The 22537-nt window shown below is 42.9% G+C and overlaps 1 protein-coding gene across 4 annotated transcripts in view; it reads right to left on the bottom strand.

The window, feature by feature from the left end:
- shf (Src homology 2 domain containing F) overlaps positions 1-22537 on the bottom strand; it is a 97871-nt gene that overhangs the window by 21359 nt on the left and 53975 nt on the right. The window contains exons 3-4 of one of the 4 annotated variants that reach the window (XM_028956394.1): positions 10638-10853; positions 10180-10278 (exon numbers count right to left, since the gene is read on the bottom strand). In XM_028956394.1, the coding sequence (XP_028812227.1) occupies positions 10180-10278; positions 10638-10853 (315 nt within the window). Of the gene's footprint in view, positions 1-114; positions 262-10179; positions 10279-10637; positions 10854-22537 lie in introns of all 4 variants that reach the window. The other 3 variants (XM_028956392.1, XM_028956393.1, XM_028956395.1) reach the window with 3 other exon arrangements.

Here is a 22537-nt window from a genome sequence, read left to right as displayed (position 1 = left end):
GAGAGTGTGGAAATAAAAATGAGATGATTGAAGAGAGAAATAAAATAAAAAAGTGAAAAAAGTGAGCTCTGATGGAGTCTGGCGCAGTGCTGGCCGGCATGGACGGACACCCACCATGGTGGTGCTGGTCACAGGCACTCTGTCCAGGCGAGGGCTGGGCCGACTGGGAGGGGCTCTCCTCCACCTCGGCCAGGGGGGAGCTGGTGTTCAGCTGCCCGACCGGAGGCGGCCAGGGCAGGTCCTTTATCACTTTAATCTCTACTGCAGGCAGCCGAGGGGATCAGGGTGGGAAATGAGAGGAGGAGAGAGAGAAAGAACAAGAAGAGGAAGAGAAATACAGGGAGAAGGAGGTGGGGGAGGGAAGGAGAGAAAACAGGAGATTGCACATGAGAAAAAAGGGCAGGAGAACAGGAGCACCAACGACAGGTGGAGCTACGAGAGGAAGGCTGGAACAGTTTCAGAAGGTGTCATGGCAGGGGAATAACAATTTAGAGTTCAGAGACCCTTTATTACGCTGGTGGATATAACAGGTAAAACTGTCTCAGATTAAATAATGATGAGCTGCCAGGACTTATGCACTCAAGACTCCTCGACACTTCTGACCCCATAAGAATAAAAAAAAAACCCACTCACACAACACAGCACTATTCTTTGTATTGTGATCTGTAGCCATAACTACAGATAGGGAGAACTGAATGCCATTGGTTCATCAGGTGTGAGCTTCATGAAGAGGTCATGTTTCAGCACTCATTTGGGTACTGTGATGGTGGCTGTGAAGTAGTGCGTGATGACACTGCTCCAAATTATTTTCAGCCTTGTGTGGGCTAAGCGTGGGGCTTGATAAAACATTAAAGAGCTGCTTGATCGTTATCTTTATATTGTATAAGAGAAACAAATTAATCTTATAGTGGGAGGAGCCCAGTGATTGACAGCTATCATGCATGTTACTTCCACATTTTGGAGGATTTAAACCAGCAGGAGTCAATACGGCAAATTACAGACTGGGTTTCTGCCTATTTATGAGGACGTCTTTAGACTTAAACTGGGAAACAGGCACCTCGCTTTGTGCTTAGTGCCAGTTTGGAAATAGTGGCCTAAAAAGTGCTGCTCTAGACATTGGCACACTCGACAGCACTCTAGCTTTTCTGGGTTTGAACACATGCCAGCAGGACTCAGCACATATTCCTGCCCACTGCAACCAGATGTCCACCCCGCTGAAGACTCCTCAGAGATACGACAGAGGAACCACTGTTGGCACCGCAGAGGGGGGAAAGCTGGCAGACTGAGTGGCTGTGGAGTTCATAGGATGATAAACCCACAGCGCCAATGTGAGCAAATGAACGGAATGTTGTGGGCTTGTCCTTCTATCGCTCTGGGAAAGAAGAACACGGCCCAGGGATGCATTTATTGCACTATTGATAAGCAAAATGGTTCAAATGCAAATCAAATGGTGGCATTTTCACGTCTGGACTGGTCCTTTCTGGTTAAAAATCAGAAAATTAACCTCTAAAATTAAACTAAATGACAGCAATTTTATCAGCTACAGATCCCAAAGATCCCAAAATTTGAATGTATATTCCTCTGCAGGTGGTTTTGTACATTTCTCATATAATTGCCACCATTAGACAATCACAAATACTCAAAAAAGCTATCAAATAGTGATCTTAAAAATTACATTTGAATATACATATAAATAGAAATAAAAATATCATGGTCATCTGAAGTAAATAATTATGTGAGAATTGTGACTTCAAGATTGATCAAAATGAGCTGGGCACTTCGGAGATATCCAGCCACATATCAGCAGATTCTCAGTGATCCGGCTGAACTGCCCTGAACCTGGAGAAACCGTGGTTCATGTCGGGATGTAAAAGAAGGATGCGTCTCCATGGAGATTGCCCCCTGGACACCGAGCAGGTTGGAGTTGTGGGGTCATGGCGAGGTGAGGAGCGCTGACAGTTCATATAATAAATTCCTCTTCCGCTTTGAGACGGATGCTGGCCCACAGCAAGATTAAAAACCTAATTCTCATTTCACGTTTCAGATTAGCGTGTAATTGTTTTGGGAGACGGGAGCTAAGCCTCGCTGTCTCGCAGGGGAGCAGGAGGAGTTAGAACTTGGGTCAGACGGATCTCAGTTCTATACACAACACACACACACACACACACACACACACAGGCATAATGAGCGGTCACACACTGAGGGTAAAACGATTCAAGTGGGAGCTTTCAGAGCCCTCACTACACACATTTGCTCCCCTCTCACTCGGCATCCTGTTTAGAGTGTGTGAGTGTGACAGAGCGATTGAGTCTGTGTGTGTGTGTGTGTGTGTGTGTGTGTGTGTGTGTGTGTAAGGGGGGTGTTTTGGCTGTTATGCGGCTGCACGGTTGAGTGCATTTTTAAAGTGCTGATGGGGGAGTGGGAGCTGGAGCAGGTCTGATGTGTTCATCTTCACTGCTTGCTGAAAAAGGGAAGAGGAGGGCTGCACTCGAGGGACCATGACCTCACAAACACACACAAAAATAAACAAACTGAGAGCAGGGGTTTCCAATCTCACACATGAAGGTCCAACACATACAACACTAATTATCGTAGAAAGGAGCTGACAGACTGCAGACTCTTATCTCCAGGGTATCTGAGTCCATTAAAGGTCCAATGACATGAAAATTTCACTTTGTGAGCACATTCTGAGAGTTCCCCTAGCCTGTCTATGGTTCTGCAGTGGCTAGAAATGGCAAAAGGTTAAAAATGGCTTTGGCCATTCTGCTTTGCCGTTCAGAGAGTGTCAGCTCAGATGATCGGAATGGGAATTTGGTGAATGGTGTTAATGACGTAATTTCTGTGAATGCTGCTCAACTTCTATAGGCCGCTCTCCTCCTCGTCCCGCCTCTCTCTTCCTCATTATCATTTAAAGCTACAGTCCTGGGGAAATCTCATTGTGGGACTGGCTCAAAGTGGCTGTAATTCTGAACTTCAGGTACAGTATTAGGGGAACAATATGCAACAAAAGAAAATTCATAATTCATGTCAGGGGACCTATAAATCAGTGGCTTCATGCAGAACAGACACTGATTTGACACTCCAACTCTAGAGTTCACCATGTTGCACTTCAGCTAGCCTTCCAAGGCATATCCCTTGGTGCTTCTAGCCAGATTGATTAGCGTAATTGCTGCTTCACTGAGAGTGAAGTGAAAGTGACTGTCATTTTGAAACACTGCTGCACATCACAACGTGCACACAACAAAATGTGTCCTATGCTTTTAACCATCACCCTTAGTGAGCAGTGGGCAGCCATGACAGGCACTCGGGGAGCAGTGTGTGGGGACGGTGCTTTGCTCAGTGGCACCTCAGTGACACCATGGCTCTTCCAACCTGCTCCCTTAAATGCTAGGCCACCACTGCCCCACTGGAGCATCAACTGACCTCTCCGCTGTAATCAAAGAGGAGTCTGGGTATCTGGATGCCTGGAGAGAACCTCCACCATGTGTTACACATAATACATACACACTACAGGCCAGAAGTTGGGACTCACACTAAAGCATTTCATGTATGCACAGGGAGTGCAGAATTATTAGGCAAATGAGTATTTTGTCCACATCATCCTCTTCATGCATGTTGTCTTACTCCAAGCTGTATAGGCTCGAAAGCCTACTACCAATTAAGCATATTAGGTGATGTACATCTCTGTAATGAGAAGGGGTGTGGTCTAATGACATCAACACCCTATATCAGGTGTGCATAATTATTAGGCAACTTCCTTTCCTTTGGGAAAAAGGGGTCAAAAGAAGGACTTGACAGGTTCAGAAAAGTCAAAAATAGTGAAATATCTTGCAGAGGGATGCAGCACTCTTAAAATTGCAAAGCTTCTGAAGCGTGATCATCGAACAATCAAGTGTTTCATTCAAAATAGTCAACAGGGTCGCAAGAAGCGTGTGGAAAAACCAAGGCGCAAAATAACTGCCCATGAACTGAGAAAAGTCAAGCGTGCAGCTGCCAAGATGCCACTTGCCACCAGTTTGGCCATATTTCAGAGCTGCAACATCACTGGAGTGCCCAAAAGCACAAGGTGTGCAATACTCAGAGACATGGCCAAGGTAAGAAAGGCTGAAAGACGACCACCACTGAACAAGACACACAAGCTGTAACATCAAGACTGGGCCAAGAAATATCTCAAGACTGATTTTCTAAGGTTTTATGGACTGATGAGTCTTGATGGGCCAGATGGATGGGCCCGTGGCTGGATTGGTAAAGGGCAGAGAGCTCCAGTCCGACTCAGATGCCAGCAAGGTGGAGGTGGAGTACTGGTTTGGGCTGGTATCATCAAAGATGAGCTTGTGGGGCCTTTTCAGGTTGAGGATGGAGTCAAGCTCAACTCCCAGTCCTACTGCCAGTTTCTGGAAGACACCTTCTTCAAGCAGTGGTACAGGAAGAAGTCTGCATCCTTCAAGAAAAACATGATTTTCATGCAGGAAAATGCTCCATCACACACGTCCAAGTACTCCACAGCGTGGCTGGCAAGAAAGGGTATAAAAGAAGAAAAACTAATGACATGGCCTCCTTGTTCACCTGATCAGAACCCCATTGAGAACCTGTGGTCCATCATCAAATGTGAGATTTACAAGGAGGGAAAACAGTACACCTCTCTGAACAGTGTCTGGGAGGCTGTGGTTGCTGCTGCACGCAATGTTGATGGTGAGCAGATCAAAACACTGACAGAATCCATGGATGGCAGGCTTTTGAGTGTCCTTGCAAAGAAAGGTGGCTATATTGGTCGCTGATTTGTTTTGTATATTTGTGTAACATATAGATGCTATATTGGTTTCACTGGTAAAAATAAATAATTGAAATGGGTATATATTTGTTTTTTGTTAAGTTGCCTAATAATTATGCACAGTAATAGTCACCTGCACACACAGATATCCCCCTAAAATATCTAAAAATAAAAACAAACTAAAACTACTTCCAAAAACATTCAGCTTTTATATTAATGAGTTTTTTGGGTTCATTGAGAACATGGTTGTTCAATAATAAAATTATTCCTCAAAAATACAACTTGCCTAATAATTCTGCACTCCCTGTATGTATGTATTTATACAACACCAAAAGTGTTGCTGAAGTATAATGTAACATCACACACTGTAAGGGCAATGTAATGAATGCAGGAAAGAGAGTTCCAGAGCTGTCTTGAGGGTGGGTCTGACATTAAAGACTTTTTTCCACACCAACCAGACACACACTCAAAAATGCACAAGAGCAGGGTTGCACAAGAGCAACCAGATGCATGTTCAGGATTTTGGGGTGACCATGCTGACACTCCAATCAACAGTTTTTATCAGACGTCCTTATCCAGAGCGACTTACAATTGCACTGCTCCTACTTAAAATCTTTTTGCTGTGACACAAATCACCACTCCTACTTATGCAACGCTGGGATGAAGCACCATGGTTGCACTTGAATGCCCTTAATTAATATCCTGTAAAATTGCACAATTTCACCATGCGAGGTCATTAGCATTACGATTGGCCAATTGAGAAAGATGTACACAGGGATATCACACAAATAACACTGACGCAGAGTTCTGATACCACACGATTATCCACTCTGATAATGGTGGTCTGCCTCCATCTTGGTGCATGGGACAGTGAGGAAATTACTGCTGGCACCTCAGTGGCACCTTTGCGGCTCGGGGTTCGAATGGGCAACCTTCTGATTACATGTGGAGAATGTAATCAGAAAACCTTAAAGACATGTGTAGGATTCTTGAAGGACACAGTAACTAGCCGCTCTTACAGTAGTTACAGAACACAGTGATAAAGCGCATGATTGACAGCTCATGTTTATCAGACCGCCCTCACTGACGTTACACATGAACCAGTGTGGATGTGACATCGTCTATCACAGGACAGTCTGTCAACGTATCTGTCACACACGAAAGTTTAGAGCTGGGAACAAAAGATAGGCGCCATCCACAAAAGCCATTCTGTGCGAGGAGTATATTTATAGCCGTCTGAGGAGGACGCGTTTGTTTGTCTCATTTTGCCTTAATTAGATGCTAATAGAGATTCATTGTAAACATCAATGCCACATAAATCAGAGGCGCACTCATTTCCTTGGAGTGAATCTTCATCTGGGCTACTAATTGCATGCATATTTAAAGTTAGATTGCAGCTTGAAGCTAATGTGGTTTATTAAAGCTACGTCTGGGGTCCCTCTCCATGCAAATTCATTTACAAAACATAGTGACAATGCTGAATGGATGGTCAGTATTCTGAAACAAAATATCAGATGATATGAGGTGGTCAGCATTCCAAACTTCTGCTGGATCCGAGGTGCCACATCTGGGCAAGTTCAGGCACTAGAACCTGCATGGATGCCCAGCGAAGGCCTAAAAGAGCAGGGAGTCCAATTAGTTCCTGAGCGTGAAAGTGGTGTAATCATTAACATATAGAAATAGCAGGGTTGTCATTCGGCGACTGAGGTTGTTATGCTGTTGAAAATTGGATTTAGAAAAAAAAAATCCATAAAGCTGCTTCTGCACTCAGGCCAGCTTTTATCTCAGACACCGACCTAATGCAGGATAAGGATTAAATAACACAGCTTCTCTGTAGCCAAACAGATACAAAAATGATATCACAGGACCATGAGGTCATTTTGAACAGGAAGCTCTGGGTTCACATAAAGGTCTTTAAGTGGTTACATAAACATAAATACTGCACAAGCAGTGAAGCAATGAGCACCTGTATAAAGCAGCTTTACATTAATGGTCTCAAAATGAACAGTCAGGATGGAGAAGAGATGTTGGCACTTGTCTTTCAGAAACACACTAAAGATTCTGTTGTTCATTTTCCAATAGTCAACATGTCTTGTTTTAAACAATGCATGGTTGGATGTGATGTCCAGCCATGCCTCAGAGTGTGTGTATGTGTGTGTATTTATGTATATCCCCAACAATACATTGTTGGGCCATTATTTAAATTCATACACAAGAGACTGATGACTTCATAATAAAATGGCACATTATTACAGGCCAGATCTGAGACCTAGTAACTGAGACCTAGCATTTGCCGCTTTTGTCTAAAGGGAATCAAATAAAAATAGTATGTACAAATCAAAGAGAATCAATTCTGGAGTTTGAGAACAAGAATTGAATTGTGATATTTTCTGCACCCGTAGCAAACACGAAACAAGATACATCTAGCTAAACACAGTGAAAGCTCAGAATGACTATGTGTAAAGGAGAGAAATGTAAGAAAAGGTTTTGAGTCTGGAAGGATGAGGAAAAAACAACACACTGCTTGACCCAGAGTGACTAGGTTCACTGCAAAACATTTGAATGCATCATCCATCAACACACCTCTCTTCCGTGGCGAGGGAAAATCTGACAACTCCTGGCTCCCGAGTACCTTTTCCCTGGGTGATTGAAGACGATGACTGATTAAGCACGGTGCGTGTACACAACCCTGCCGCACTCTGACAACAGGCCCGATCTGCATTGTGCTGCATATCTGTCGAGCGATAAGGCCGGCGCTGAATATTAAATAAGCACTTGGTAAATGGCCGCTGCGAGCCTGTCGACAACCGAGTGGAGTTCAGAGAGGGAACACATGCTGCTTACCCTTTATCATGGTAATGAAGATAAACAGGGCTTGATGATTACGAAATTAAAGCACTCAGTTGGAAAAGAAAAAAGAAAAGGTATGTTTGTAAAAAAAATTTAGTCCTCCTCCCACATATACACCTCTTGACTGTGCAGCCTGCGCATATTTCTTCATTAGGCTGCTGCATTTTCATGCACTGACAGTTTAATTTGATGCCAGTGCATGTAAATGAAAACAGATTTAATGCTTCGTTTTACCGGTGGGGTTAGAACAACCACAGTGGGACAAAATCCGAAAACAAAAACAATAAAAGACAGCACGTCCAAATGAAAAATACTTTGAGATTAAATAAATAAAAACTCATGATACGTCGACTTATTAATACTAAAAGCCATTTAGAACAGTGGAGGATTTTTATTTCCAGGCAGCTTTTATACCTAAAAAGGAATGGACACTGAAGGCCTATAGCCGGGGGTCTGAAACAAATGTCACCTTAAGGTTATGTTAAAGTTATGAATATATACATCTTAAATAACACATTAAGAGGTCTTGTACGTAAGCATCCTTTCGTTCGAAGATGAACTGATCAAGTTAAAGATGACAAACTTAGACCCATTTAGATCCATTTCATTTATTCTTATTTTGTACCTGTAAATGAAGAAAATGAATATAATCTTGCAATTTCAATAACTTTAACCAGAACTATCCCTCTTTGGCTGATTTTAGACCCTATTGCAGAGCCCAGGGTCTATGGTGAACTTTTGGTGTTTGCAGTGAACAATATGTATCAGCCTCTAGAAAACAGGAAACAACTTTTTGTTCTTTCTTTGAATCTGGTAGCATCTCAAACAAATGGGAGTTCACAGCGAGGTCTATTAGTAAATTATGGCAAACAAATCAGTTTCTTCTTCTTCACTAGCGAACACTGGCATGTTACTCCAGACCAAATTTAACATAAAAAAAAAAAGTTGGGGTAGGGACATCAAAGCTGTTCACAGGCAGCTTCTGTTCCAGCCTTTTTCATCAGAGAAAACAACCTTTGAGACAGAATTAATGAAAGTGCAGATGATAAGGTTCAAGTAAATTGTCAACAAAGGAAATATGAATCCATCAGGCAGCTTCATGTACAGAAAGTTCAGAATGAAAAAATAATGAAATGTTGTTAAATATGAGTTCTTCTTCTTGTCCCGTGAGAAACCATAAATTAGTGGAGGGAATCTGAGGGTACCAAGGTAATCGTTTTTTATTGAGTCCCAATCCTCAACGCATCTTTACTTTGGGGTATCGTTGTGTTGCTTAAGCAACATCAGAACAATAGCCTGTGGAAGTGTCAAACTGTAGAGGATGTTCCTATCAGTTCACAGCTAGACACATTTTCCCATCACTGTAATAAAAAAAATGAAAATGTCCTCTGCACTTAGTCCGTCACACTTAGTGAGCAGTGGGCAGCCATGAAAGCCACAGGGGAGCAGTGTGTGGGGACAGTACCTTGATCAATGAGACCTCAGTGGTTGCCTAGCAGGTAAGGAAATAGACTTGAAACCAAAGGGTTGCTGGTTCAAATCCCGAACCAAGGTATCGTCCTCACAAAGAGAATTTGTCATGATAGGGGACCTTTAAAATAAAGTATCTATAATAATATAACAACACTGGCCACATTAACTGCAGGGTTGCTTTTACATTTTGTACAATACCTGGCACAGTAGATAATAAACTAGTTTGGAGGCAATGGACAGAATAAATAATGCCGTATTAGTTTGGTTGTCACCCTGGGTGAACATAAAATACAACGGAATGACTACAGAAAAAACATGTCATTTAAAATTAATAATCCTGACCAAACAACCTGACATAACGCCATACAAGTGTCTTATTTTCAGAATATTTCGATGATAATCATGCCCATCTTCCATTCCAGTCAGGATGCATATACAATAAATGTTTGACCAGATTCATCATTTAAGGCACAATCTGCATGAATCTGTGGAAGGGAACTCTCCACTCTCACTTAAGCTCCACACAAAATATCATATTTTGCTTCAGCGGCCTCGTGTCAAAGATCTTTCGCTGTTAGGCACAACCAGTGCTATTTTAAAAGGTTAATTTACAGATAACAAGAGCAAAGCCCAGTTCAACACGCTTTACATGCATAGGTAAAGATTTGGTGATGTTCCCCATGTCCAGCCGAAATACCACCTACACACAAAAGAAAGAAAGGCTTGAAAGGCTTAAGTTCCCACACACAGCCACCTTCTCCTGTCTTCCTCCTGAAGACAGGCCATATTGACAAGAGTAATATGGCGGTAACACTCTCCAGCCAGGCTTCACCTTTAGAGAAAATTAAGTAAAAATGAAAAGAGACAAGCACAGGAAGCAGATCCGCACATCCCAGATTGGGACGATGTGTGAGAAGCAGAATCCATCACCCGGGCACGGCACCAACTCTCCTTTACCTCGTCGGTGCTACATGATCACCCGCAAAGTAAAGGAGACACGGCGTTACGGCAGCTGGAGAGAAGTAGAGCTGTGGAGGAGGAGGACAGGCATGCAGCTGACGCTTCCCAGCCGTTCCTCGTGGTACCTGCGGGGCATTTAGAGGGGCGGTCCTTTCTCCTGTCGGGACCTGACGCTCTGCCTCCCACTGAGCTCTCACTGCAAATGCAGTCATAACAAAGCAGAGCTGTACAAGGTGGAAAGAAGATGAACAAAAGAGGAAGAAAAAAAAGGATCAACCGGTACGCATTCAAATAATTGATTCCTGTTTATTTGTGAATAAATAGAACGGCCCTGATTGGGTTTTGGTCAGCGTTCAGCTACTGAGACTCCAAATGCAAATAATACAGTATAGCTCATGCGCCATACACACACACACACACACACACACACACACAGATCCGGGCACTTTTTCCCACACAGTATACAACCCTCAAAATCATGCACACTTCTACTTTAATGAGAAACCAGGAGGGGAATCAGTTAGTTAGTGCTGAAAAGGAGAGTTTTAAGTCATTCATCCATTCATGAAGCCTCCTCTCGTACCTGCGAAGGCCTTGGAGATGCGGTCTTTCTTCCACTCCCAGGGCTGGTCGTACTCTTCGGGTGGCCTTTCGTCGTCCTGGGGCAGGCGGCTCTCTCGTGGGCATCGGGGATGATCAGGGTCCACCTCCCCGCCGTTCTCTGCCGGCTCGTAGGGAGTGTCGTACAGGGGCAGCTGCCGCAGGGAACCCTCCTTTGGGCCGCGCACCCCTCGGATTTCTGTAAAACAGAGGAAGGAGAAGAAGTGAATAAGTCAGCTGCATTCTGCAAATTCACCAGCAGCAGCAGCAGCAGCGTCTCCCTGGAAAACTTGATATGCTTTAAATCCCTTCCCATAAACCACAGCAGGTCCAGGAAGCGCTGCTGTTTAATTACTGCAGCAGAGCGCATTTTAAATCCCGCCCCTTACTACTTGTAAACGCGCACTAGAGCAGCGCTGCAGCATGCACCACCACACTGGGAGCTCAGAAAAGGAACGGTCAGGGTTCCCACTCTAACCCTTTCCCTGACCGAGAGCAGAATTTTTGTTTATCGCTTTGCGTGAGCATGCCTAAATTAGCAAGTGTAAGGACATATGTCGACTTTGTAAAAATGTTGCGTTCTAGAACGTCGCACATTTTTAGAGTGGGAGCTGTTTTGCACAAAACAAAGACACACACTGGGAACAAAGACACATAAATACACATCAGGTTTTGGCTGCTGCACTATACGGCATTAACAAAACTCCCTGACTTGGACTGTCTGGAAATGCCTTTACTGAAACTCCCTTATATTCCAGAAATCTCCTGACCTGTCACAGGAGTTGATGTAAAGAGGGGTAAAGGAGGTGAAAATGGACAGCGCTTTAACACAGATACGGACACACACACACCCATAGTGAGAGTGAGAGAGAGACAGACACAGGCTCCACCTCTTCCCCTTCTCTCCCTTTGACCCCTCAAATCAAAATTTTTTTTGCCACGGTGGACAGTAATTAAGCTGAGACTACGCTGAGAATAAGAGTGTATGTGAGCAGAGCATGAGACTCTCCTTTTTATATTACATGTGTCAGTGGGTGCTCCCACCTGCTGAAAAAAGAAGAGGAATTCAACCATTAATAGTGCTGTATTTGTGTTTGTTTTCAATCAGAGCTTCGGCTTTTCATCCAACTCTCAAGAGAAAGGGGACAGTGATTATTCAACGGGAAACCATGGTAACAAAATTAAAATGATCGTGGGAACGTACGCAGTCTACAGTGGACTGGACATGTATGAAATTATGGTTACATCAGTTAACGCACACTGTCGTGCTGCACAATTTATTTTGTCTTTTCATATGTAAAGAACACAGTTATTATGGACCATTATGGACACTGAGCACGCCATGGCTACCTGTGATCCCCAAGGCATCAAGAGCAAGCAAGTACAATGGTTCTCTCATCCAGAGCACGTATTACTCGGGTTTATATCAGTTTTTGCAGACATATTAAAGTGGAGTTTAATATGCATGGATGGTATCTGTATTTTCCAGTGTGTTTACCATACTGACACACAATATGCAGCCAGCAGTTTAAAAAACGGGAATTAAATTAGCAGACAACAACGATAACAATAAGCAGATATTCTTATTGCTACTCTCGCTCAGGTCAGTATGAAGATGTAACATGAGCTGATCCCAGGGGAGTGAGAGTCTGCAGTGGGGAAGAGGAGTGTGTGGGAGGAAGGAACCAGGCCAGGCCTGAGGGTCCTTGCTGCTCATGTGTTAGAGACGGGTGGGTATCTAGCCTGAAGCCTGGAACTAGTGCTGGGTTTAACACCGCAGTGTAGAAGCTTCCAGCAGGAGGAATGCTCACTATACTTCTGTGCTGGCCTGTGTTTGGAGTTTTTAAGGCAGCAGAAATGTAATTTACTGAGAGTTGGTGTCTAGAAGACTTGTAACCTGTAGTGAAGCTGCCTCAATTGCATAAGGTCAAAAGGTTAAACAGCACTCTCTCTTCAGAAGGACACACGGTGCCATATGTGTGTATACTTATACAGTTGTTTAGCCATCTGGATGGACCATCTATATGGCAGCAGAGCATTTGGACCCTCAGCCTGAAGGTAAACTTCTTTATGCCCCACTTGCAGACTCAGAGGTCACTTTATTACATACAGCAGTATTTTGATACTAGAACATTACATGTTCCTAATAAAGAGGCCGGAGGGTGTAGAACTGTTTGATTGTTTGTGTTTGAATTACTTTCCCCGGTCAGATTAATTACAGGGATGTGAAATCTACTACGGCGCCAAATAATCCCATCATCCCTATTTAACCTTGTGCAGGAGTAAACTGAGTTTAAGCTGTTTGTGTGGTAAATGTGTGTGTGTTCTGACCCCAGACCACTCCGCAACCCTGGGATGAGACGGTAAAAATGGAGGCCATTGGTACAGGGACAGGGGGAGGGTATTTGGTGCTATTAAGCATTTGGCAGGGTGCAGTCTATCTGCACTCTATTGATGGGATCTTCTCTTTGCAGCCTGAGGATTAGATGTGATTGATTTTTACAAGATGGGAAAACAACGGTGAGCCAAGCCGGGAGCTTCAGGCCTTTCCATCGCAATTTCCTGTATATTTGATAAAAGGAGTTACAATAAAAGCCCAATCCAGCCTGAGTTCGTTGTCCTTTATCAGAATCATCTACAGTATTAAAAAAATCAATTCAAAGTCCTACTTTTTACAGAGATGTTTCTGCAAAAGAATGACTATGCAAGTCAGGTCATCCCAGCACTGGCTACAACTGTAGGTTTGAATGAGTGTGTTCAAGCAGGAACAAGAGTGGTCCACACAGAACCGAGCAGACCGTTTGTATGCAGCTGTAGAGCAGGGGGACACATGCCTCCGGTGATTGGGTGATCGTAAAATTTGTTATTTAAAAACTGCTCGTGCCTGCCAACAGCTACTTTGTACTCAAGACAATAAAGCACAATATTGCTTAAATATATTTTCACTCCACTGTTCATTTATTTCATATCTGTTCTTCCCAATGTGGAGGTGTTTCTGAATTCAGATGGCCAGAGCGGAGTCACTTGTGGATTTAACTAAGCAAATATTTAATACCCTCGGGATCGGATAATTACTGCATGGATGATTATGTTTCAGCTGGCAACAAGTTATTTAACCCTGACTAATGCAGTGAGTCACTGGTTACTCCATCGGTGACTTTCTTCTTCCCTGGTGCCATGGGCTTATTGCAAGATGACAATGCCGGCATTCATCGTGCTCAAATTGTGAAAGGGTGTTTCAGAGAGTATGAGACATTTTTTGGACTGGTCTAGATCTTAGACACCATTCAGAATCTTTTTTTTTCCAGAATCAGAAAAATTTGCACATCTCTACAAGATCTTGTAAAAATTTTAAATTAAAATGAATCTTGTCATACTGCAGCAACTCATGGAACTTATCAACAGCAAATGAGTGCTGTAATCAAAGTCAGAATTTTTACACACACACACACACACACACACACACACACAAACACACACACACACACACATACACACACAAATTGATCTATATCAATCAATCACACACACACCATGCCAACATGTAAGTTTGTACATGTTATATGAATATAATGAGCACAAACCCTATGACATTGATAGTTGTTTCATTAGTTTGTATAATTAATGTCAAAAAAACCTCATTGTGTTTCAGTATTTGTATTCAGTATCATGATGCTCCTCATATTTCACTTTTAATTCAGATGAGAGAGCATTCTCCTTTAATAAATCACTGACATTAATGTCAGCAGGGAGCGGTGTTGCCGCTGGTATGATTTTTTTTTTTTTTTGGGGTGGAGCACCTGGTTCCTCTACAGCACCTTCAGCCTGACCTCACAACACATCCACTCTTTCACACCCCTCCGTCTCACACATGCTGATTGAAGGATAAACAGGAAGCAGTGGAGAGGAATGACCCCTGACCGTCTCACCACTCAAAGAAGCTGGTACAAGTGCAGCCATGACGAGCCCTCGGCCAGATCAGGCACAACAGCGACCTTTAAACCGGAACCAGAGAGTTATAGAAACTAGGAGAGAAATATAAAAGCCTTGCACCTCAACCAGAAAGAGCTGAAGTTGCTAGATACCTTTTCAGTTTTTATAAGATTCACTTGAGCACTGACCCCTCTGCTGGGTGGTTCTATCTGGGATCCGTCAGCTCTCGGGTACAGATGAGTCCCCTGAAGGCCCCATGGCGTCCATTCCTCTGCCTGCCTGACAGAGTGGAGCTCGATTTCAGTCTGTCAGCACACACTCTTCAGCTCAATGGGACCCAAGACAATACAGCTGCTGGGTACTACTTACACCATAACACGAAATACGAACTACACCTATAAAGCTTCTAACGTCCATCACCCACGACTCTACAGCACATCGGGGACAGAAAAAAACCCAAAACACACTTTATAGCTCATCTTCTGCCTTTGTTCTGCATTTCATAACACTTCATTGACCCTGATTTCATACACTCTGCCAGCCTTTGTGCATTTCATTTGGAGCAATCCTAGAGCAGGTCCTTTATCACTTCCTTCCAGAAGGAAAAATGCAGTCCTCCTCCACTCCCTCGCGGCCTTGCGCTGCCTGCTGTGCCAAGCCTGTGGCAGGCGTCGACTGTGGCACTCGTTGCATTATGGGGGAAGACTGAAACCATGACAGAAGTGAGCGGCCTATTCGTTCTATGCGTTTTGTGTGTGTCCATAAAACTGCTCAGCTACAAGAGTATGACAGCGGCCTGATGCCATCTCCACAAAGCAGTCCGCTAGTGACAGGAAAGATGGACGTTAACGGAGGCAGCGTTTCAGACTGGGCTGCAGCCAGAAATCTTCTGTGTGTGACTCTCAGGAATGATTTGCTCGTCCCTTGTACTGGATGAGAAGGGAGCGGGAAGACAGCGATGTGATTTTTTTTTACACACACAAACACACACCACAGGAGAACATGAATCCCGACGTAGCTACTTATCATTAGTCCGTACAATCCGCCTCGACTCCGTCTTGATTTGAAAACTCCGCTCTCATCTTCTGCCGCCATGAGGCTCGTATACAAACTCCAGCAGGCAGGAACAGCATAAACCGGCAGGGAGGAGTGTGTAAAACACCGCGACTGATATACACGGCAACTTCAGGACGCACGTTTCACATTCATCCACAGTGCATAGCAGCATGCAGCGTACGCCGCCACTAAATCCGTATAACGGCACAAATCAGACCTGTTTCAATATATCATGAAAATCTACACATTACAGGCACACAGAACAGATTTCTACTTTGTATGCTAAATCATTTTTTGCTGTACTGGTGAAATGCAGCCTGTGCATTATGGTGATAAAGTAGGACAAAGAATCGTCCATAAGGAGAAGAACTGAGTTCTCTAGGCATGTCCTGGGGAGACGATCTGTCCGAGAAGCTCTAGACCCTGTTTGGCAGTCGGGCCATGTCCTCATGCTAATGTCCCTGCAGTCGGCCACCGCGGCCGAGTACAGCCATTGATTCCAGTACGGCAGCGGGAGCAATTACAGCTCGTTAGGGCACAGGTGACAGCTCATTAATGAAAGATGAACGAGATCCCGGGGACGGTAATGCACCGAATCCACCCATATCTCTCCCTTCGACGAGAAGTTGGAGTCTGAGTAGGACGCCAGGAGTATCAGAATGAAGAGAAGTAAGTGTTTGTCTCATTATCATTTACTCTTTGTCCTCTGTGATTACAAAACTGCATCAAGTACAAATGAGCAAGTTCCCTTTTGTCCCCATCTGGGCAGGATCTTCTTGGCTCATCTCGGCATGCAGAGTTTTGGCCACAGTTTGTCCATTTCCCAGATACCAAAGTACTGATGGCCAGACCAGCTGTGTGTGTGTGTGTGTGTGTATATATTAAAAAAAAAAAAAAAGGCAGATTTGGGACTGAAGACAGGAGCACCCAGAGCTGCAGAAGAGTGATTGCAGAAAAATAAGAGGGTGGTCCTCTGAGGAGGGGCAGTATTTGGCGCGATGTGTAATCTACCCCCACTATCGGCCCACGAGAGGAGAAGTCAATGACGCATGTGCACGTTGGTGATAAATAGCCACTCGATGGCCACCTCCGTGCTGGGGGGGTCCATTAGCGCTGACGGGTCTTCAGCCACCTGCCTGCACTGACCAGCAGCACTACACACCTAACACACACCTCCCTCATGCTCACTCCCACCATCGCTGTGCCTCATTCAGTCTCTGCCTTTCTCCCCCTTCCTCACTACTTCTCCTCTCAACCCCGCATTCATACTGCCTTACTATTAGGGGTGTGCATTGGCAAGGATGTCACGATACAACACGTGTCACGATACATGGGTCACGATATGAATATATCATGCTATATTTTTATATTGTACATATTGGATATTCTACAGATTACAAACAATGTAAAAATAACAGAGGTGATATACAACATGCTGTGTACTGTGGTGGTTGCATTACATTAATAATTCAGCCAAAACAAAATTACTCAAAACTGAAATTTGGACAAAATTTCAATATTGGATATTGATAAAATATCACAACATATTGCTGGATCGATATTTTCTAACACCCTTACTTACTATGCAGTAACAGAAAGTTGTCTTCTTTCCCCTCCACAATGGAAGGTGGTTGGAAATCTTACTAAACTCTTACTAAACTAAAGATTTGAATGCAGCTGAACCCTACCTTGCGCAGAACAGAACCTGTCGCATGCCACCCTCCTTTGATTAGGAACGGGAGCAGGATTATTATTCACTGTGGTGATGTGCATGGGGAGGAGGAAGCCGTGAGAAGGGTTAAACACTTCTCCCAGTTACTGCTGCACAGACCTGGCCTGCATGGATTATTTTGGCCAACCAAACCAAAGCGGACAAATAAAAAAGGAAACGACAGCCAGATACGCTGGTGTTTTTATAGTATTATTGTTTTTATAAATGTATATATATTCTTTTGAAGGGTTGTGTGGATGCAAAATGCAAAGGTGACAGCTACACGATAGACAAAAAGGTTCTCATCTCCCTCTAACAGAAGAATCCCATTGAAAGAAAATACAATCCACCAAGCAGTTTTGGCCGCAGCAGGCAGTTATCTGTCCTGAGGGGAAAAAGTGAGAAAAAAAGGGTTGTATCTGGTAATATGAATTTTAAATCATTTTTGAAAAGTACAAGGTGAAGTAAATTCAATTTCTCAGTGTTCTCCAGTTTCCTCTGGCCACCCAAAGGCATGTACACAAAGGCATGAATTGGTCACTAAACTATTTGTAGGTATAAATGCATGAGTGAATCAATAAACTCATAACACGTGTGATAAAAAAAAAACAGCAAGCGATATCTGTCTCATCTTAGTTTTTCCATAAAGTGATTTGAAAAAGGTAATTTACTTTTTCCGTTTTGGTCTTGTGGAATATATTGTGCTTTTATCTCAATTTCATTGATTCCTTCATCTAATTGTTATAACATACCGCTTAGACACACGGTCTGTATCTCTTATAAGGGTTTGTTCATCCATATTCCTGTTCAGGTGAAAATAGAGATGGCATAGAGCGGATTATCCATCTTCTGCTGCAGGATAAAAAGCGTTCCTTTTCACGGCTCAAACGCAGCAGACTGCTGTAAATAGAAACTGGTACAGAGGGTGAACAGGAGGTCAGAATGAGCTCAGGTGTCTCAGAATGTAACAGCTTCCTTTGAAAATGATCCTCGCTATTCAAAAAAAAAAAAAAGGGAATTAATCTGCTGTTCAGTTAACAGGAAGCGGCCATTCCTCAGTGCGAGCAAATGAAATCTTTTCTCTCCATATTGAACGATAATCCGATAATCTCCCTTCCCTGTGGCAGGCAGGCGGAGAAGAAGGCTGAGAGAAAAGCTGTATGTAATTAAACTCTATTACCGCCATACATAGATGGCTAAAGAGCGATGACGTACTCGGCACAGGGCCTGCGCGTGATGCGTCACTATTAGCCATGCAGGCTAATATGCCGCTCCATAACCATGGCAACATTAACAACATGGCCACCTTCCATCCATCCATTGCAGACCAGGAGAACATTCATGCTTTGGTGATTTAAATCCAGAAATGTGTGATGTCATTCAACTAACCCTCATTTTCCAATCAGGGCAACTACTAGAAGGAACTGACTCCAATTATGTCATTCATGTGACAATCACTTCACAATTTATTATTTATTCACATTACATATATATGTATAGAACTTATATGCACATTTTAAACTTTATGAAAACATCATTAATGTTTTTCTAAACACAGAAAGGTGTACATTTCCTCTTCTCCAGGAGACAACTGGAAAGTATCCCTTTCGTGTTTACATCTTTTTATTTCAGTAAATTCAGAGGACACGTATAACCTAGGTCTTATATAGCACCAGGTGCTCTTGTTTTTCCCCCATTTTTATTCTGTTGTCTGATTGCATTTTTTTTGTTATTATTAAAACAAATAGTTTGATTTTAGGTTACACCACATAGTCTCAACCCTCTAACCAGGAATCTGTCAACTGCTTAGACTACGTTGGGTCCACATTACAGATGGATTATGGTGAGATGCTCCTGCTGATTTGCCTTTCTTCCTGACCAAAAAAATCATAAATAGAAAATGGCACTGGTAGAACGTCAACAAATTTCCTGTCCATCCAGCTGTTGGTTTGCTGTCTGTTAAGCAGCCTTTTTTCCTCTCTGCACTCGGGCACTGGGACTGTATGTTAAAGTGGCAAGCGGCCATCCCCTTATGCTCCCATCAGATCAAACTGTCGTGGGCCTGCAAGCTAGACATGAAGCCTCTCTCACACTCATTTTCAACCCATGTACCTGTAATTTAGGATGGGAATCTCAAAATCCTTTTCAATCCTGTAGTTTGTGCAATATATATACATAAATGTACAAATTGTGTGTCACACAGACACATTTTGTACATTTATGTATATTATTGAACATTTTTTTCATTTGTGGAGCACCCTGAGATTCCCATCCGAAATAAGATAAGATGATCCTTTAGTCCAGCAAGTGCGAAATTTACATAGTCAAGAAAGCAGACTGTAAAAGTGTGTGTGTGTGTGTGTGTGTGTGTGTGTGTATACTGCTGGACTAAAGGATCATCTTATCTTATTTCAGATGGGAATCTCAGGGTGCTCCACAAATGAAAAAAATTTTCACACACTAATCTATTTCATTAGTAATTCATTTTTCTAATTTCTTAAAAACTCATGTACTGGCCATATGTCCACTTGCACAATCCAACTGAAATGATCTAAAAGGACATGTACAGCACTTTGGTTCTCTGCAGAACGTTCTACTCCCTATGCTGAAAATGAAGTGATGTGGACAGGGTCGAACCCTCGGCACCTCACATCCAGTCTAAAGTGGCAGCGCAGCGATCTCACATATTGTGTTATGAGACATTAAGGCTAAAGATTCCGGTTTAGCTCTCATGACCATGGCTGCAGCATTGATAGTCGCTGACATGACATATGGAAATTGTGGCGTAACCCTTCAGCCCGTCAAATCAGACTTCCCTGAAGCTCACGGTGGGAGACTCAGGCACGTTTTTCCATGTTGAAGCAGGCACCTCTCTTAACACTTAACACTTTCACAACTGGGCATCCTGTTTACAACATTAACACTCAGAGGGTGCAGATTAAATTAATTATGGCAAATTCATAATTATGAATTTTTGACCCAAAGGATAATGACATTTCTGTAATTTCTGTAATTGAATGCTGCTGGCTGGTGACTCCTGGTTTTGTTTAATTTCCACTCTGCTGAAGTCACTTTTGATAATATAGACTGCAGTCTATAGCCAAAACCAAGACTCATCAACAAATAGGTGACATGGTGACATTTTAACTACATGTGAATGGGCTAGTCTGACTGAATTCACACTAAAATGAAATTCTCATAGTCGACCTAATAAAAATTGTGAATCGTGAATAATAAGTCAACCAAGAAAAAGAGTGATTCTAACAAGCTTCTCACTAGTGCTGTACGATTAATCTAATCGCAATCGTAATCGCGATGCCAGTCTGTGCGATTACATGAACGCAAAATGCTGCGATTTAAATGATTAGTACATGGATTGGATCGGCAACAAAACGGATCCATTCTCTCATTCTCTCAAAGTTTGCGAGCTGACTGAAGTCTCACTTCAGACAGATGTGACGTGTTTGGTCACATGACTTTTGATTCGGAGGTTAGACGCCGCATGACGCGCTGCATCGTACGTCAATGTTCTCAAACTTTGAAGGTTTCCTAAAGAAATTCACCTCACTTTACAAATCTTAACCTTAGCTAAGCTAGCAAAGCTATGCATCCCTGTGTTCAAGACAGCCTCCAAACAACGTTTTATAGTAAGACAGGATTTTATAATGGCCAAATATAATCAAAACAGTTGTTTAGCCTTACCAGGGTTTGTCGTTCGATAGTAATGTAAAAGAGTTTTTTGTGATTTATTTAATTTTGTAGAATATTGTATTTTGAAAGCACTGGGCATTTCAGGTTTTTATAAGTAGTTTGTATGTTTCACTTTGAAATTAAACATTTCATTATTAGTGTGTGACTTTTCATTGATATACAAGCAAGTGTCCTTTATCATATCGCAATCGCATATCGTAATATTGATCTCAATAATCGCAACATGTCTTTTTCCCCAAATCGTGCAGCCCTACTTCTCACCAACTGTTATAGTAGGGCTGGACATACATCAGTCAATAAATTGATTTTCTTCAGTTGCATGAACTCTGGGACAGTCATACGTCTGACTTACTGACTGTTTGTACACTGGTTTGCAATCCACAATACTGTGCTTGATTTCCCATTCCGAATATAAAAAGCACCCTCAAGCCAACCCTCCCAGTGAGCTAGAGGGTCGCTGATAGAGTGAAACATCACTGGAAGAAACTGACTCACCAGAGAATGCTAAGCTGACAAACTGAAATGAGGACTGATCCACTCGCTGCATCTTAAATCTGTCATCTGGAGTAAGAAATGCAGAGCTATGAGCTGGAGAATAGATCACTGAATAAATCACAAAATAGAGAAAAGGAGCAGAATGGAAAAAGAAAAAAAATTAAAAGTTAAATAACAGGCAAAAGAGAGTAATGGGAAATGGGATGACAAAAGTTAGTTGCACTGAATCACATTTATTAACGCAGTTTTACAGGTTCACTTTTCACTCTAATCCATACCTACATCCACTCAGATTATCTGAAAGGTCCAGGATACGCACACACTCTTTCAAACATACAGGAATATCTGGACCACAGCCAATCAGAGGCAGGCCCCACCCTCTGATTAGTTTCGAACACAACATATGCGCCAAATGCTAGGTCATAATGGTGCAACCTCCAACTTGTTTGCACTCTAAAGCCCTGGATGAGATGATGTCTTGTTGTGCATAAGCAGGACCCTTCAGTCATCATCCTTTGGCCTGCAGTATAAACCATGTACAGCCCAAAGAAAATCAGTTTGAATCATCAGTCAACTGAATAAGATAAAAAATGAGAGCATACACTGTAGCACAGCAAACACTGCACATGATAAAATGTGTCCTCTGCATTTAACCATCAATCTTGGTGAGCAGTGGGCAGCCATGAAAGGTGCCTGGGGAGCAGTTTGTGGGGATGGTGCTTTGCTCAGTGGCACTATGGCAGTTCGGGATTTGAACCCGCAACCTTCCTATTATGGGTTCACTTCCTTACGTACTAGGCCACCACTGCCCCGACTACTGCCACCAACTGCAATGCCAAGTGGTGACTGGGTCAGTAGAAAACACTGGTATCACACACAGTGCACAGAAGATCCACCTATCTACATATTCCTCACACAAAAAGACAGCAGACCATCTCAGACCAACAATCTCAGTTCATGGAAAAATTATTTTTTAC

The sequence above is a fragment of the Denticeps clupeoides genome, chromosome 16 (genome assembly GCF_900700375.1).
Source record: "Denticeps clupeoides chromosome 16, fDenClu1.1, whole genome shotgun sequence".
Classification (NCBI taxonomy): Eukaryota; Metazoa; Chordata; class Actinopteri; order Clupeiformes; family Denticipitidae; genus Denticeps; species Denticeps clupeoides.
Note: the sequence above shows the minus strand (reverse complement) of the source record. Positions and strands in the feature narration are given on the sequence as shown.